The sequence below is a fragment of the Archocentrus centrarchus genome, unplaced genomic scaffold, assembly GCF_007364275.1.
Source record: "Archocentrus centrarchus isolate MPI-CPG fArcCen1 unplaced genomic scaffold, fArcCen1 scaffold_52_ctg1, whole genome shotgun sequence".
Classification (NCBI taxonomy): domain Eukaryota; kingdom Metazoa; phylum Chordata; class Actinopteri; order Cichliformes; family Cichlidae; genus Archocentrus; species Archocentrus centrarchus.
This window is the reverse complement of record NW_022060274.1, coordinates 900,763-915,810: the sequence shown is the minus strand read 5'-3', so window position 1 is coordinate 915,810 and position 15,048 is coordinate 900,763. Positions and strand designations below refer to the sequence as shown.

General features: G+C 43.2%; 1 protein-coding gene across 1 annotated transcript in view; it reads right to left on the bottom strand.

The window, feature by feature from the left end:
- Positions 1-5,891: 5,891 nt before the first annotated feature.
- Positions 5,892-15,048, bottom strand: part of LOC115777397 (protein bicaudal D homolog 1-like) — a 39,928-nt gene continuing 30,771 nt past the window's right edge. The window contains exons 7-11 of the mRNA XM_030725302.1: positions 12,004-12,182; positions 10,305-10,686; positions 9,774-9,968; positions 7,833-7,984; positions 5,892-7,275 (exon numbers count right to left, since the gene is read on the bottom strand). Coding sequence (XP_030581162.1) covers positions 6,246-7,275; positions 7,833-7,984; positions 9,774-9,968; positions 10,305-10,686; positions 12,004-12,182 — 1,938 coding nt within the window. The 3' untranslated portion in view covers positions 5,892-6,245. The remainder of the gene's footprint in view (positions 7,276-7,832; positions 7,985-9,773; positions 9,969-10,304; positions 10,687-12,003; positions 12,183-15,048) is intronic.

The following is a 15,048-nucleotide window of genomic DNA, read 5'->3' as shown; positions in this document are numbered from 1 at the left end:
ACCTTACAATATAAAGTGCCTTGAGGTGACTGTTTGTTGTGATTTGGTACTATATAAATGAAATTGCATTGAATTATTTCAGTTATATCTGGTCAAGCCACATTTATTCATTTCAGGCCAACCTAAAATGGAGAGGAAATGATGTACTTATAACCCATCACGAACAGGAAAAAAATGAGCAATCAGATTACTGTGAACACATTTGCTTCTCCATATGAATGGTACAATGGCAATTTGCAAGAATTTCATGGTTATGATGTTAATGTAGCTGTCTTAAAAACAGAGCAATTCCAAGATGTTTCACAATAAGGAAGTAAGAGGGTCTTCCATAGATTTTAGACAGACGCTTCATGTATATCACTGATTTCTACTAATTATTCGTTGGTTTTCCTTCCTTTAGCTGAATCTAAACCTTTTCCACAAGTTCCAGAAATGTAAAGTTCCCAAGAGATATTATCAAATATCTTTCAAAAGGGTAAAGGTTCCTCCAGGAAATTAATGTGATTTGGGTTTCCACAGCTGGGCCAAACCTCCAGGAAGATTAGTGGAGCAAATTAATTACATTCAATGTTACTTATATAGCGCCAAATCACAACAGTCACCTCAATGTGCTTTATATTGTAAGGTAATGACCCTACAATAATTACAGAGAAAACACAATGATCAAAACGACCCCCTATGAGCAGCACTTGGTGACAGTGGGAAGGAAAAACTCCCTCCAGCAGAACCAGGCTCAGGGAGGGGCAGTCAGGGAGGGGTAAATTACTGTTCCGACATGTCACAAGTGTGAATGTCTTAAATTCCCTCTATAAAAACTGAACAAAAATTGTACCAGTTAGGAACTGTCTGTCTGTCTGTACATGTGGGGAATCACAGAGAGGAGAAGAAAATGGTTTCCTTAAACTAAGACAACATACAGATTACACCCACACCAGCTCCTAATATCCTCTACTTGAGTCCACTTTTGATTCACCTCAGCTTTGCAGGAACTTCATTATGGATGCCATTTAGATGAATGAAAGTGATAGATTATATGACATGGTAAATATTACTCTGAGTGATAAACCTGCAGCATTGCTGACAATACTGTTGGCTTTTCCTGTTTCTTGTGGCCTTTATTTAGTTCACTTCTGTACTGAAAATGACTTGTAGCATTGATTCTCCTGGAGTGTGGTTTGGCCCTCCCCAACACAGAGTGATAAATCACATTTTTGTCTGCTTTCCCACCTTACAGTAGATAACCATATTTCCTTCCATTAAATGAGCTGTTATTCTTAAATAATTTCTGTGATGCACTTTATGAACTGACTGAAAGCTTGGTGGGACAGAGATGCAGAACATTTATATGCAGCATGGTTGTTCCAGATCAGGCCAGTCCACAAGTATCAAGTAAGTACATGTTGATCCTGTTACTGTCTGAAATGAGTGGACCTCAACGGCTGAGAAGGAGTAAAAAGGAGGAGGGCACTGATGTGGTCCTGCTCAGTATTAGAAACCCTGCAGTGAAAGCATGTTCTGTTCCTACTTTCTGATTCACAACACACATCAATTTATTGAGCTATGATTAAAAAAAAGCATCAGCTCAAGTGCTGACAGTGGGGTAAATATCTGAGAAAGTGATCATCCAGGGTAGTTCCCCTTTTTATTGTAGTCCCCCCAACTTATGTTATTGTAATTTCCTCACACACACTGCTTTATAAATGCCATTTGCTTGGTTAAAATAGAGATTGTAGACCCAGAACTCCAGCAGCTTAAAGTAGGAAAAAATAAACAAGATGTGCAGTGATTATGTCAAAAACATTCAAATCAGAAATCTAGAAAGCAGCAGTGTCTGAGATTTTGCCCTGTGATACTTTTCCAAAAAATCTTATGACAGTTGTCTGCAAAAGGATTAGTCCATTTACAGTTTTAGAAAAGTGTCTAAAAGTCAGTCAAACATAAAGAAAAAAATCATGGTACTTAAAGGTCTCAGGAAGCTGTGCCTTATATTTGGCCCCAGCACAACAGACTGGCTTCGAAGGGAGGCTGTCATACTGTAAATACCGGGAGGCCCCAACCCTGAGGGGAGGTGTTGTGTAGTAGGCATGCCGAACACACGAGAAATGCTGAGTTATGCCTGTGATTCACAGTTTAACAAGCATGTTAATATTCACTTAGTGTGTATGCTGGTGCACATTTGTATCCTTGTTTCCTATTATGGTAACAAAGTCAGGAGGAGTTTATATACCTCTATAAGTGAGTGCTCTCCCTTCTTCGTCTCTTTGTCCTCCGCTGACACCTGTACTGAAGGCTCGTGCGGCAGGGTCGCTTCGCTTTATTTGACTCGGCTCTTTTTGTAGAAGCTCAATAAACTGCACTGCAACAAACATCGTTTCTGAGTGTTTTTACTTTTAATTGGATCTAAAAAGCTGGATCCACAAGTGATACACCACACAAAGTTTATCATTCTGGCTCCAGATTTTTGACCCGACAGTATCCACACATACATTGAGTTGGTATTAGTGAGGAGTAATCCAAGCCAAAGACAAATACATTAAAACAGCATTTTAGCCTGAGGTACAGGTGTAGGAATAACATATAAAGGAAGCACATTAACTGTTTGTGTCCAGGCAAAGGCAATCAGCCAGAGCAGGTATTTGGTATTAAGATAAACTGTATAAGTACTGCACAGGTGGTACCTGCCAGGACAGCAGATAGTAGAACTTTTAAGGCCCCTCAAACACTTTCCAAAATACCTGTCTGTCAACTCAGATCACATGAGAAGATTTACACCATCTGTCAATCAAGCACTTATATCAAGTGCTTATACTGGGTAAAAAAAAAAAGATATCGACCTACTCGTAAGTTCTTTTCAGACTTCCTTCAACTCCAACCTTCAGTCTAATGTGGCTAATCTGTTCTTCCTGTTCAAGCAACACCATAATGCTAACGGTCATTTTGGTCTGTTTGATAACATGAATGATGTATGTCGAGTTCACTGACTGTGGTGCAGCACCATGAGCAAGCCTTCACGCATGCTGAAATCATTCATTGTGTTACGAATGCTACACTGTTGGTGTATCATTACAACTAAGTCAGCCGAGATGGCGGTGAGTGAAAGTCGTGTTTAACATTGGCTCTCAGTGCTCATCACAGCATTGTGGAAAGTTCAGGGGAAAAAAATGTGGTTCTGGAGGATGTGGTAGTTTTCCAGGAAAAAAAATCTGACCATAAATCTATAAAATCTCAAGAACAAAAAGGTATTCTCTGAGATTAAAATAAAGATAAAATATTCCAGACTTTTGTGATGAGGTCAATTCCTTCTCAAGTAATCAATTTAAAAAAGAAAAAAACTGACCATCACAGATTTACCTTAAAAAAAATCCAGGGGAAAGACACTATTTAAAGATGGAAACATGCAAACTTTCACTCCTCTACTGTCAATAATTTTCTTTACAGAAAAAATCCTTTAAGGGATGAACACATGGGTGATTTTAGGCATTTTTCTTGCATCATTTTCTATTGTGAAAATTAACATAAATGAAATGTAAAACTGTATTTTCTAGAAAACTACTTAAGTTAGAGGTCATTCATGTTTCCAGGGTAAATATCTTGTGACTGAGGGGACTGTTTTGCTTTGTTACCAGATAAATAAAATTGAAGTGAATTGAATATACAAGGCACATAATATTTTTTAACCCTTACATATTGTTTGGGTCAAATTTGACCAGTTTTGACATTTGACAGCAGTAAAAATACTCTAAATGTCACTATTTCAGCCAACCCTCCACTAGGGTTTAAATACCTGGGACTCTTTTTGGTTCTAAAACCAAAGAAGCCACCTGGATGAGAGGTGAAACATCTTCAAAAAGCCTAAAGAAGTTCAGTCGTCTTTTTTTCCAAATCTCTTAAGACTACCATGACCTGGATGACTGAGAACCTACATAGACATGCTACAAATGTTAGTACACCAAAGCTGACCGTGTCTTTTGAGATGGATTTTAAATCCACCATTGTGGGTCAAATCAAGGAAAATGGTGGTTTTAGGGACTCTTGAAACTGATTGTGCCATGTCTGTGTGTACTTTTATGAAACAGAGTTCAAGCAGGACCTTGACACTGTCACGAGAACTGTCTGTGCAAAACTTTGAAATAGGGCAGCACGTGGTAGAGTGGTTAGCATTGCTGTCTCACAGTAAGAAGGTGCTGGGTTCAAGCCCCAGCTGGGGTGCTTCTGTGTGGAGTTTGTCTGTTTGAGCAGGTACTCATGCAGTCCAAAGACATATATGCCCAGTGAAGTCTAAATTGCTGTAGATGTGAGGTAGATAAAGTACTTGAAGTTTGTGGTAGATAGCTGCCCCCCCCGAGCCTGGTTCTGCTGGAGGTCTCGCCCTGTTAAAGGGGAGTTCTTCCTGTCACCAAGTGTTAATTTTGTTGACAAAATATCTTCGTCAACGACCCTTTTTTTAATGACGAAAACGAGACGATAACTCAATTAAAACCACCTGAAAGGATAAAAACGATGACGAAATTAATTGACACTTTCAAAAATTGTTTCATCATCGTTTTTATCCTTTCAGGTGGTTTTAATTTAGTTATCGTCTCGTTTTCGTCATTAAAAAAAGGGTCGTTGACGAAACCTATGACGAAAATATTTCGTCAACGAAATTAACACTGCTGTCACCAAGTGTTTGCTCATAGAAGGTCAGGTGATTGTTGGGAATTTCATTTCAATATTGTAGAATCTTTACCTTACAATATTGTGGTGTATTGAGGTGAATTCAAGCTTGGAAATGAAAAACAAACACAGATTTCCCTCTGAAGCCCTGTGCCTTTCTCCTGAAGAAGCCTTTCAGAAGAAAGGTGAAACGGCTTCAACAAACTTAAAGTCCAGTCCTATGTTTTCAGAGACTTTCCCTGGAATTGTTTCAGCCAAATCTGAGATGGTCAGGTGGGAAGGCGTGGAATGAACCCAATGCAACCTGGTTCACTGACTAAAGGAAAAAAAAGTCAAATCTATTTTTTAAGCACAGAATGAGGTTTTTTCTTCTGCTAATTAAAAAATTAAATATTAGAATTTTAAAAAAATTTAACCAGTGCCCATCTTTTAATAACAATTCAGACTATTGAGACACAACCTAGAGCTAACTTAGAGGGACATCTGCAGCATATGAGCATCCACATGTGAACATGCATAGCTGAGTGCATGGCTATATCAAAAGAAGAACACTGGGTGGTGCTAGAGATGGACAAAAATGCTAAAGGATGACCTGATCATGGGAGCACCCTGGATGAAGAGCACTACAACAGACTGATGGGCACTAATGGACTCCTTTGTGGAAGAGGCTCCCACCATGCTAGTATGCGCCATCCAGTATGCATTGGTGACTGGTTTGTCACCCCCCACTCCACCCCCACCCCCACGTGTGCACTGGAGTTTCAATATGGCATGAAAGAGTCAGTATGCTTCAAACAGCACCCCTCAAACACTATTCCTGTCCCATGAATGATTTTATTCTCCAATATGAAAGGAAAATGGGCTGCAGTCCTCTGGAGGGAGATGGAAAAAGCAACTGCAGACCCGTTTTATTGTCCACACAACCTGTGGTATCACCGAGCATAATTGTTAAGCATAAATGTGCCGTCGTTGTTTCTCACCCTTCTCTGGGACAAAGCACTCAGACTTACCAAATCCAGAGCAGAAACACTTGTTCCTCTGACATCTTTGAATGAGATTTAGTATAACTTAGTTTGTTTGAATCCTACGCAAACCTTAAGTTCTCAAAAACACCTCAAACCCAAAGAAAGGCTTGCACTGAAGGGTGTTGTTTACAGTGTTCATGTTTATATTATATGACAGTGACTACCATTTAAAACAGTGTGGATATTAAATTGAACATAGAGGATGGTGTTTAATGTGTCATGAGCCTCATCTATGAATGTCCAGTTCGTGGATTTGTGGTCAACCTGATTAACCTAAATGCTAAAAATGCTCTTTAAAAAGTCTTTATTAATGTCCTCCTGTGGACCAGTCAGCAGTCTCAGGATAAAAGGAAGGCAGGGCCGATTGTGCTCCTTACGTCAAATCCCTGAGCAAAGTCACTGAACATTCAGAACCCACTGGCCAAGGCTTAGGCACAGGAAAACAGGAACAGGGAAACAGGAAACCACTCTGTCCTCCTTTCTGTGAGACCCACTTTCTTAGGTGACAAAAAGAGAAGGATAATGGGAATTGCAGTTTTTGTGTCAACAGCTTACAGTAGAGCGTCACTCCCGGGGCCGGTAGGAACTGTAGTATCTGGGGTAGAGGGGTGTGTAGTGTGTGGAGTGGCTGTAGGAGGTGGAGGTGCCAGAGGTGAGGTAGGAGCTAGAGGGGGTAAAAGCAGGAGAGGAGCTGTAATAGGCAGGTGAATAGCTGTGGGAAGAAGAAGGGTAGTAAGGGGAGGAGTAAGGGGAGGATGAGGAAGGAGTGTAAAGGACCGAAGAGCGCATCATGCTGGACAGGGGACGAGTTCGAGGTGAAGGGCTCCATGTGGACCGCCTGAGCCCCAGGATGGGGGAACGATAGGGAGAGGAGGGAGCAGATCCTGGCTGGGTGGGCGTGGTAGTGGTGGATGGGGGAGAGGTGTGAGTATGTGGAGTGCTGTGCCTGGATAGGCCTGAGGTGCGAGGAGGAGCGGGGGAGATATCGACACTGAAACTGTGGGAGTCAACTACAAATGTCCGCACCCCCAGTGTCCACTGGGAGTGGGGAACTCGCAGAGGGGTTGAGGGTGGGGTCTGTGCTGATGGAGACGAGGGGGCCTCCAGAGAAGGGAGGCTCTCAGGCACTGGAGGGCCACTCAGTGAGGCAACTGATGGCAATGATGGACTGGGAGATGACATATGGGACATGGGGGAGGTGGGAGCTGAGGCCAGAGCTGCGGTGGCTACACTCACCACAGTTGGGCTAAGGGGGTCAGAGGGATCATCCAGAGGAACTGGTGTGGAAGTACCGAGGCTGTTAGAGGGGAGACTGCCAGTGGCCAAAGCTGGATTGGAGCCTTGGGTATGGCTGGAGGCTGAAACCAAGGTTGAGGGACTTACTTTGGGGGTGCTGGTTTTCCCACGGCTCAGCCTGCTCCCCCGGGTGTGATGGGACTGCTCTTGATCAAAGGCTAAATCCTCCAAACGCTGTGTGAGGGCCAGTTTCTGCTGGATGGCCATCCGCAGAAGAGAGTTAAGAGTCTTCTTCTCATCCTCAGCTGCAGCCAGCTGCCTCTGCATCTCATCCAGCTGGGTCACGTACTCATCACACCTGCAGAAAGCAGAGGTGTGAGTGGAGTAAAAAACTGAAGAGTCATAAAATGCATAAATAAAGACAGACAGTTTGATGTTCACACTCGTTCTAGTTAGAGAATTATCCATTATCTACTGCAATGTCTAAGTTATTGTAAGTTTGGTGAAACAAGTTGCACCAAGTGCTTCAGAGATGTGGACAGGTTGATGTCATCACAGTCGAGCAGTTCCTCCCTGTTTGCAGCCTTCAGGCTGTGATGAGTGGCAGCGTAAAGTCCAGACACAGCTACAAAGATGATCGTGTCAGTGCTTAAAATATCTCCCATTCCTCAAGATTAGAAAGTGTGTTAGAGAGAAAACCAAAAAAGGAAGAGCTCACATTGAGTTTTTGGCCACTTTTCACATCAGAAGTTGAGCTGGGCTGTGATGTACATTAAACCCTGATTCAAATTCTTCAAATAATTCAGAGAGCTTATCTGATCAGCTTACTTTACATGTACATTCATGAAGACTTTTTGGAAATCCTAAAAAAATAATAATTTGGTACTTCAGTAGCTTCTGTTTTTTTTCTCTGACCTGGTAGCAAACATTGCTCGCAGAGAGGAGAACGTGGCAGCGTCTTCCTTCAGGGCCTTCAGCTCGTTCCTCAGCTTCATCATGGTGTCCGTCACCATGGATTTCTCCGCCTCATACTTGCTCTTCAGGTTAGCCAAGGCCACCTCTGCTGTCTGGTTAAACACACACAGTCATCGTAAAATCTGTTTCTGGTGTTTTCAAACATTCACTTAAACAAAATCAGCCTTCACTTAAATATGCATCATCTCTATCAGCAAGGTCTACAAAAAGCTCTGCAGGATATGCATAAGAACAGCTCTTCACCTGAGCGGCAGTGAGTCTGGAATATAATGATCAGCAGCCCTATCAAAGCTAAAGTTGTGCTTTTTTAACAGAGCATTTCTAAGCACACTAGTTTTCTTTAGAAAGCATCAGTCATTTTTATTTGCACACAATAACAGTTACTTCAGAAAAAATGATCAGGGTCAATATAATTAGCCCCTGAAAAACTGACAAAGCAATGATGTGCTTTAACTTTGTTAGAGCACATCATTGCTTGTAAAATCAAATTAAAGCTGTGGGTTATATTCCAGTTTACACACAGGATAAAAATGTGAGTGAGCTGCCACTGAAGAAAGCATCAGGCCAAAAGCAAAATCCATCAGTTCAGCCTTGAGAAAAAGAACACAAAGTTCTCACAGCATTTCCAAGTGTAGAGGACTGGATTGAGAAGAATCATCAAGAAATTCAAAGAGAGCCACACAGTACAGAAGAAGCCTGGCAGAGGCAGGATGTGAGAGATTTCAAAGAATGGAAAGGAAACTAGTGAGAAATGTGTCCAAAGAGCAGCTGCCAAGACTCCAGTGAAGGACTCAGCCAAGGCGGGAATTGTAGTCTCAAAGAAGACAGTCACTGGAACCATGCACAGGAACAGACTGCAAGGTTCCAGGCCAAGAATAACTCCACTTCTGCAGAAGAGACACCGTCAAGCCACAGTGAAGTATGCTAATCACAACCTGGAGAAAGATTATGCACACCGGAAGAGTCCTTGATGATGAGATGAGACAAACTAGAGGCGTACAACCCAAAAATTCCATCCCCACAGTGAAACATGGTGGTGGGAGTATTGTGCTGTGGGGATGCTTCAGTAGGTCTGGAACTGGGAATCTCGCTAAGGTGGAAGGAATCATGGAGAAAGAAGGATATCTGAAGATTTTGAAAGAAAACCTCAAGCAGTGAGCAGCAAAACTGGGTCTGGGTCGCCGCTTTGACTTCCAAAATGACAACGACCCAAAACATAAATCGCTCCTGCTAAAGAACAACCTCCAGAAGACCAAAGTGAACGTTACGGACTGGCCTGCACAAAGCCCTGACTTGAATTCCACTGATAATCTGTGGGCTGAACCATCAAATCTGGAGTTTGACAGATTCACCACAGGAGAATGAGCTGGGATTGCTCAGGAGAAATGCGAGACTGTTGAACACTACAACAAATGACTGCAGGCAAAAAGGACACACAACCGACTATTAGCATCAGGGGGATAATCATTTCGACCCTGGCATTTTTTGTGAAATCCAAAATCAAACTAGGATGTTTGGAAAGGCTGTGTTAAAAATTCTTTGCTCTGTTTAGCAGCACTTGGGAAATGCTTCAGAAATGACACTGGGGGGGGGGGTAATAATTCTGTTCACATACGTACGTGGTCAATATGTGAGAAGGAACAAGAGGAGATAGCCTTCACACTTTTTGGGAAGCACTGCCAAATGGTTTGGGGTTAAAGAACAACAGAGTTGCATCAACACAATTCTGTCACTGCTTCTTGGGTGCGATGATTTAGTGCTCAAAAAAAAATCACAGTTGACTTTTTTGTTAACTACATATAGTGAGACACTGACACTGGAAAATTATTATAATATTTTTGCCGACTATTACTTGTAGTCAGCACGTGTTTACACTCTCACCTGTTTGTTTGCCTTGAGCACCAGTCGGAGAGTAGCTATCTGCTCTCTCTTGGTGCTGAGTAAAGACTTAAGCTTCAGGATCTCCTCCATGCAGCTCTCCTTGTCCTTGTCCAACAGAGGAGCCAGCTCCCTGGCTGCAGTCCTCTGTTTGGACAGCTGCAGGGACCTGTCCACCGCCCGCTGGAGGTGTTTCACCTGGGGAGGAGCCGAAAAAGGTGGAGGGGAAAGGATGCCAGGACATGAGGAGATAGGAGGATATAAGGTGGGCTATGTCATTTTGGAGCTGCTTCAGAGAAAAAGATGGTGAAGAGAAGAGACCAGAAAGGAGAACAAAGAGGAAGTAGAGAAATAATATTACCCAGCTTGAAAAAAAATGAGAAGACAAGAGAAGAAAGAGAGACCACTAGAGGTGTCACATCTTATGTAGGAACATCGGTGAGGGAGATAGAGAGGAGGAAAAAATGATGGAGGTGCAGTAAGTGGACAGAAGCACAACACTGTCACATCACCCACATGAACGCTGTGCTGTACCTGGTCTCTGACGATGGCGCTGAGGTTGTAGATATTCATGGGCTCCCTGCGCAGCTCAGCAGCTGGCTCCAGGGCTGGTGATGAAGACGACGATGATGATGAAGAGGCACTGATGCTAGGTGAGCGGGTTGGAGGTGTGCAGGGCGGCAGGCTCTGCTCAGATGGCACCTGAAGGCCCTCCTTCTCCACTCTTTGCCCCTCTCCTCCGTGCAGGGGCTCTTTGGATGGAGAGTCCGAGGGGCTCCGTGACTCCCCCAGAGTTGCGACTGTTGAAGTGACAGCAGCCAACCGTCTGGCTAGGCGTGGTGTGAGAAGAACTTTGCTGTTGTCTGTACACATGGCTTTGAGACTAGAACTAAGGCCCCTGAGCCCCCTGCCTTGTCTAGAAGAAAAAACAGAGTGAATTGAATGTTTTTACCTAGAGAAGCTTTAGTGTGTCTGTGAGAACCTGTGGTAATTTAAAGCACTGCTGCCCAAACTAAGACGCAAGTAAAATAAAGCAACCAAACAACTCAGTGCTTCACCCTCAGTTTACAACTGAATAAAACGTGTAGGAAACAGTCACTAATAACTTTGCTTAGTGATCAGAGCTAAAGCACTACAAACAGACAGCAGCCAAACATGTGGTTTAAACAGCAGTGAACAAAAAACAAGGGCAGGAGAACTAGAAGGAGAAGGCAGAGGTGACGCAGGATGACAGAGTGGGAGCAGGTGCCTGTGGTGAGCCTGGCCGTTAGCCACAGACTGAGTATGACTCTCATCCATTATCATCTCTTACCTTCAAACAAAACTTTACATTAACAAGTCTGTGAAAACTGGAAGAGAGGGCTAGCTTTTTGCTGGTTTGATGTAAAGTTTTGTGCTTAATGTACAGAGTTTTATTAAAACAGCCAATAGTTTTCAAGATAGTACTGAAGCATTCAGGAAAATATTCAATATATCTGCATCTTACTATATTACACAAATCTGTCTGTGCATTCATTTCTTTGAAGGAAGCTCCTAAACTTGCCTCACAGGTACATCGATCCTACGAAGGTACCTGCATTATGGAGTCATCATGTTACCTAGCAACCACCTAGCAAAATTACCATTTTTTTTTTTAGCATTTTTGCACCTAGAATGCCTGAAAAAAACATTGAATTATACACTGCTGAAAAAATTAAAGGAACTCCTTGAAAACACATCCGAACTCAATGGGGGGAAAATCCTGCAGGATATCTAAACAGATAGGACCGGGTAATGTGTCAGGAAGGAAAGGCTGCCACATTGTTTGATGGAAATGAAAATGACTGACCTGGTGCTATCCTCTGATTAAAAAGTGTCACTTTGATTTTCAGAGCAGTATACATGTGTACCAACAACCTAGCAGCAAGCTATAAACAACATCTACCAGTCCCCTTTTTCCCCCATGTGATTAAGTATATCAGTTTGCCAACAGCACAAACATGCCAAACAAGACTGTAGCATGGGCATGTACTATTATATATATATACTATGATATATTCTAGATCGGCAGGTCAGTAATACAAAAATTTGCCAAACTGCAACAGTATGTCAGTATTTAGAAGATAGCAAAGATTCAACTAACAAAGTTTTTAACTTTTTTTTTTTTTTTTAAAAAGCAGACTTATAATGTATAGTCATTTTATTTACTATTTTATTCTCCATGGATCCTCTAACTGTGGTAAAAGAGTCACACCTGAAGTAGTCCAGCGTGACACGGTTGGGTGTCTCATTGTTGCACAGGCAGACATGGTGGTAAAGCTGAGCGAGCTCCTCACTCAGGGTGACCAGCTCATCCTGAGCTGCGTTCAGCGCCCCCTGGCTCTCACTGGCTGCTGACTGAACTCCCTGCAACTCCAGCTCCAGGCTACAAATCTGAGAGGAGAAGAGAGCTTTAATACGCACTTTATTAATTCAACATTTCATTTCATACCTACAAAAAAAACAACAAAATATTATATAAACAAATAGCATACTATCTGATAACTCTCAGAGATTCACAAACAACTACCATCAGCCACACTGCACAGAACGCCATTAACACAGAAACAAACTCTTCAAGATCAGACACTACTTCATAGTAAACAGACGATCTTTGTGTGTGCAGCCTCGAGACCCCTGAACATAATTCTAGCATCTACAGACCCTGCCCTCTGCATCTTGTTCCTCCTAGTAAGCCAGGTCAGGCTAAAATGAACATCTATCAGAAAATGAACTAAACAAACTTTCCTATGTTGTGATATGGAATATTTAGGACCAGAAATAAACACACCATCATCAAAGACCACCCCCAAAGCATTGAACAATTGCTATAACAAAATACAACAACAAACAAACAACTTTTATTGTCACATACACATGCATGTAGTGGAACTCAGTCTCTGCATTTATCCCATCACACATGCAGCACAACATGTGGAGCAGGTGGCAGCTAGGGAGCACCTGGGGAGCAACTGGGATTAAGGGCCTTGCTCAAGGGCTGAGGGTCGAGACAGGCAGTACCTCAACACCTCAATATTCCAATGCCAGTCCAAGACTCTGGGGCTTTTGGTGGTGGCTCAAATTCCAGATGGTTTTCAATCCATCCAAGGGTGGAAATCCCATTTTTCCAGTACATGCCAGTCCGGGGATTTGAACCATCCTCTCAGTCACAAACCCTCCTCTTCTCCTCTAGGCCACCACTCCCCCAAATACAGAAAGCAGTTAGTTTTGGACAACCAATCCTCAGGTGCTGCAAAGTGTCTTCAGCGAGACAAAAGGAACAACGACCTCCAGCCCCTGAATCAAAATCTGCTAGATGTCTTTTGTGGCCACGGCCCCACACACCACCCTCCACTGGAGAGCCGCAGTGCATTTGTCCACGGGGAGGTTTTTACAGGGACCTCCAGCTGCCCCTAGGAGAGGAACCCGGCACCAACATGCCAGACCACTTGGACTCTTGGACACCAGTCAGTAATGCCTTGTTAAAGACTTTCACTGCCACATGGTACAGAGCCTTCTTCAGCACTTCGGAGAGTTTGCCCAACTTTGGTGTTCCGAAGGACAGCAGAGATCCTTCTTCCTCCTCCATTTGTCCACAGCAGCATGAATAAACAACATAGGAAAGGTAACATGGCCATCTGTTCACCTTTAGAGTGAGTCCCAAACACCTGCTTAAAGAGACCTAGAAGGCCATTCAAGACCTCTGCCACCAGTCTCTCCAAGAGGTGAAGAGACCTCACCACAGTGACCTGAATCAGCCTGTTTGTGGCAGAGATACCGCTGCACAGTCTAAAGGCGAAAGCCACCCCCCCGCAACCCTCCCTCTATGGGAGGTTTGTACAAGGACCACCAGCAGCTTCTAGGAGAAGAACCTGGTGTTTCACCAAGTAATAAACCTTCATTCAAACATTCATACTTACAGCATACAAGGATTTCTTCAGGGCTTTAGGAAGATTTGCCATCTCTGATGTTCTAAAAGATAGAAGGGCCCCCTGTTCTTCTTCCTCTACTGCAGCACTGATGGACAATAGTGGAAAAGCAGTCTCTGCAGAAACCACAGCTGGTGCTTCCTGAAAGAAGAAAGGGCAGCCACCACTTTCTCCACCAGCTTTTAAAGGACACGCAATGACCTGAAACTAATTTCCTGGCTGAGGATGGCAGCAGTCCTCCTCTGCCCTCCCAAACTTAACCCTGCCAGCTTTGTTAGGCCAGCTGTCACTAGGACTCCTTGTATGCTAGCAGAACCAAGTAACCTAGACTGAATAAGTGGGTTGCAGAATTCAGGCTCTTCCCCCCACAATCCAATACAACTTGGAGCAGTCCCTCTTAACACTTAGGTCTGTGCCTTAAGAACAGACTGATAGAAGGATGAGGTCCCTGATATGTCCATGCCAGCCAGCTCCAGGAGAAACAGATGCTTGCCATAGCCATAGAAGCCATCTGTGTCGCATCCAGCTTGGGCAGTCCCTCCAATGTGCAACCAGAGTCGCAGGTATCTACACTAAAAAGTTTGCTGTAGAATTGTATGGCCAGTGTCCTCATCTCTGCTGGACTGGTTGCCGTGGTCCTATTAGGAAGCTTCAAGTATCCTACATTATCAAATTATGATGCCTAACTTTTTTTCTAGATTAAAAAAGTAAGTAGTTGGGGCATCAACATCGTTCATTGAAGATAATTTGTTTCTGATCAAAGACCCTTTTGCTTTTTCATGCAAAAAATTATTTAAAGCTTTCTTGTGTTTCAGTACAAAGTCCATAATTTCAACACTGAACCTAGCAAAAGTATCATCCAGAAAATCACTGATCTCTGTTAACGAATAATACTGTTCATCATCTTGTGACACAGTGTCCGAAAACTGGGACAGTGTGTGATCGTTCATCACTCAATCCATTTCACTCTCACATTCACTCGATGTCAGTGGAGCTGGGCCTGCTGCCTCTCCTACAGCAGCCTCGCTCTTTTCCTCCTTTTGTTTATAGTTCCTGTGGTCATCTACATCCTGTTTATCAGCGTCATCACTACCACTATTTTCAGTAGCAGCTGTTACACTGCTGCTTGTTCCAGCCTGCAGATTGCCAGCTGCAGCCTCACAGGTAGACTGCCACTGACAGCATTATCTGTCAGCTGCTGCTTTCCAGAGTCCCATATGGGGTTACTTTGAGGACGATAGCGAGACAGGTAGACGCGAGTATCTTGTTGTGGATGATGGAAAAAATGTGAGGAAATACATCCTCAAGTGGAAAAACCACCAACGTCAAAG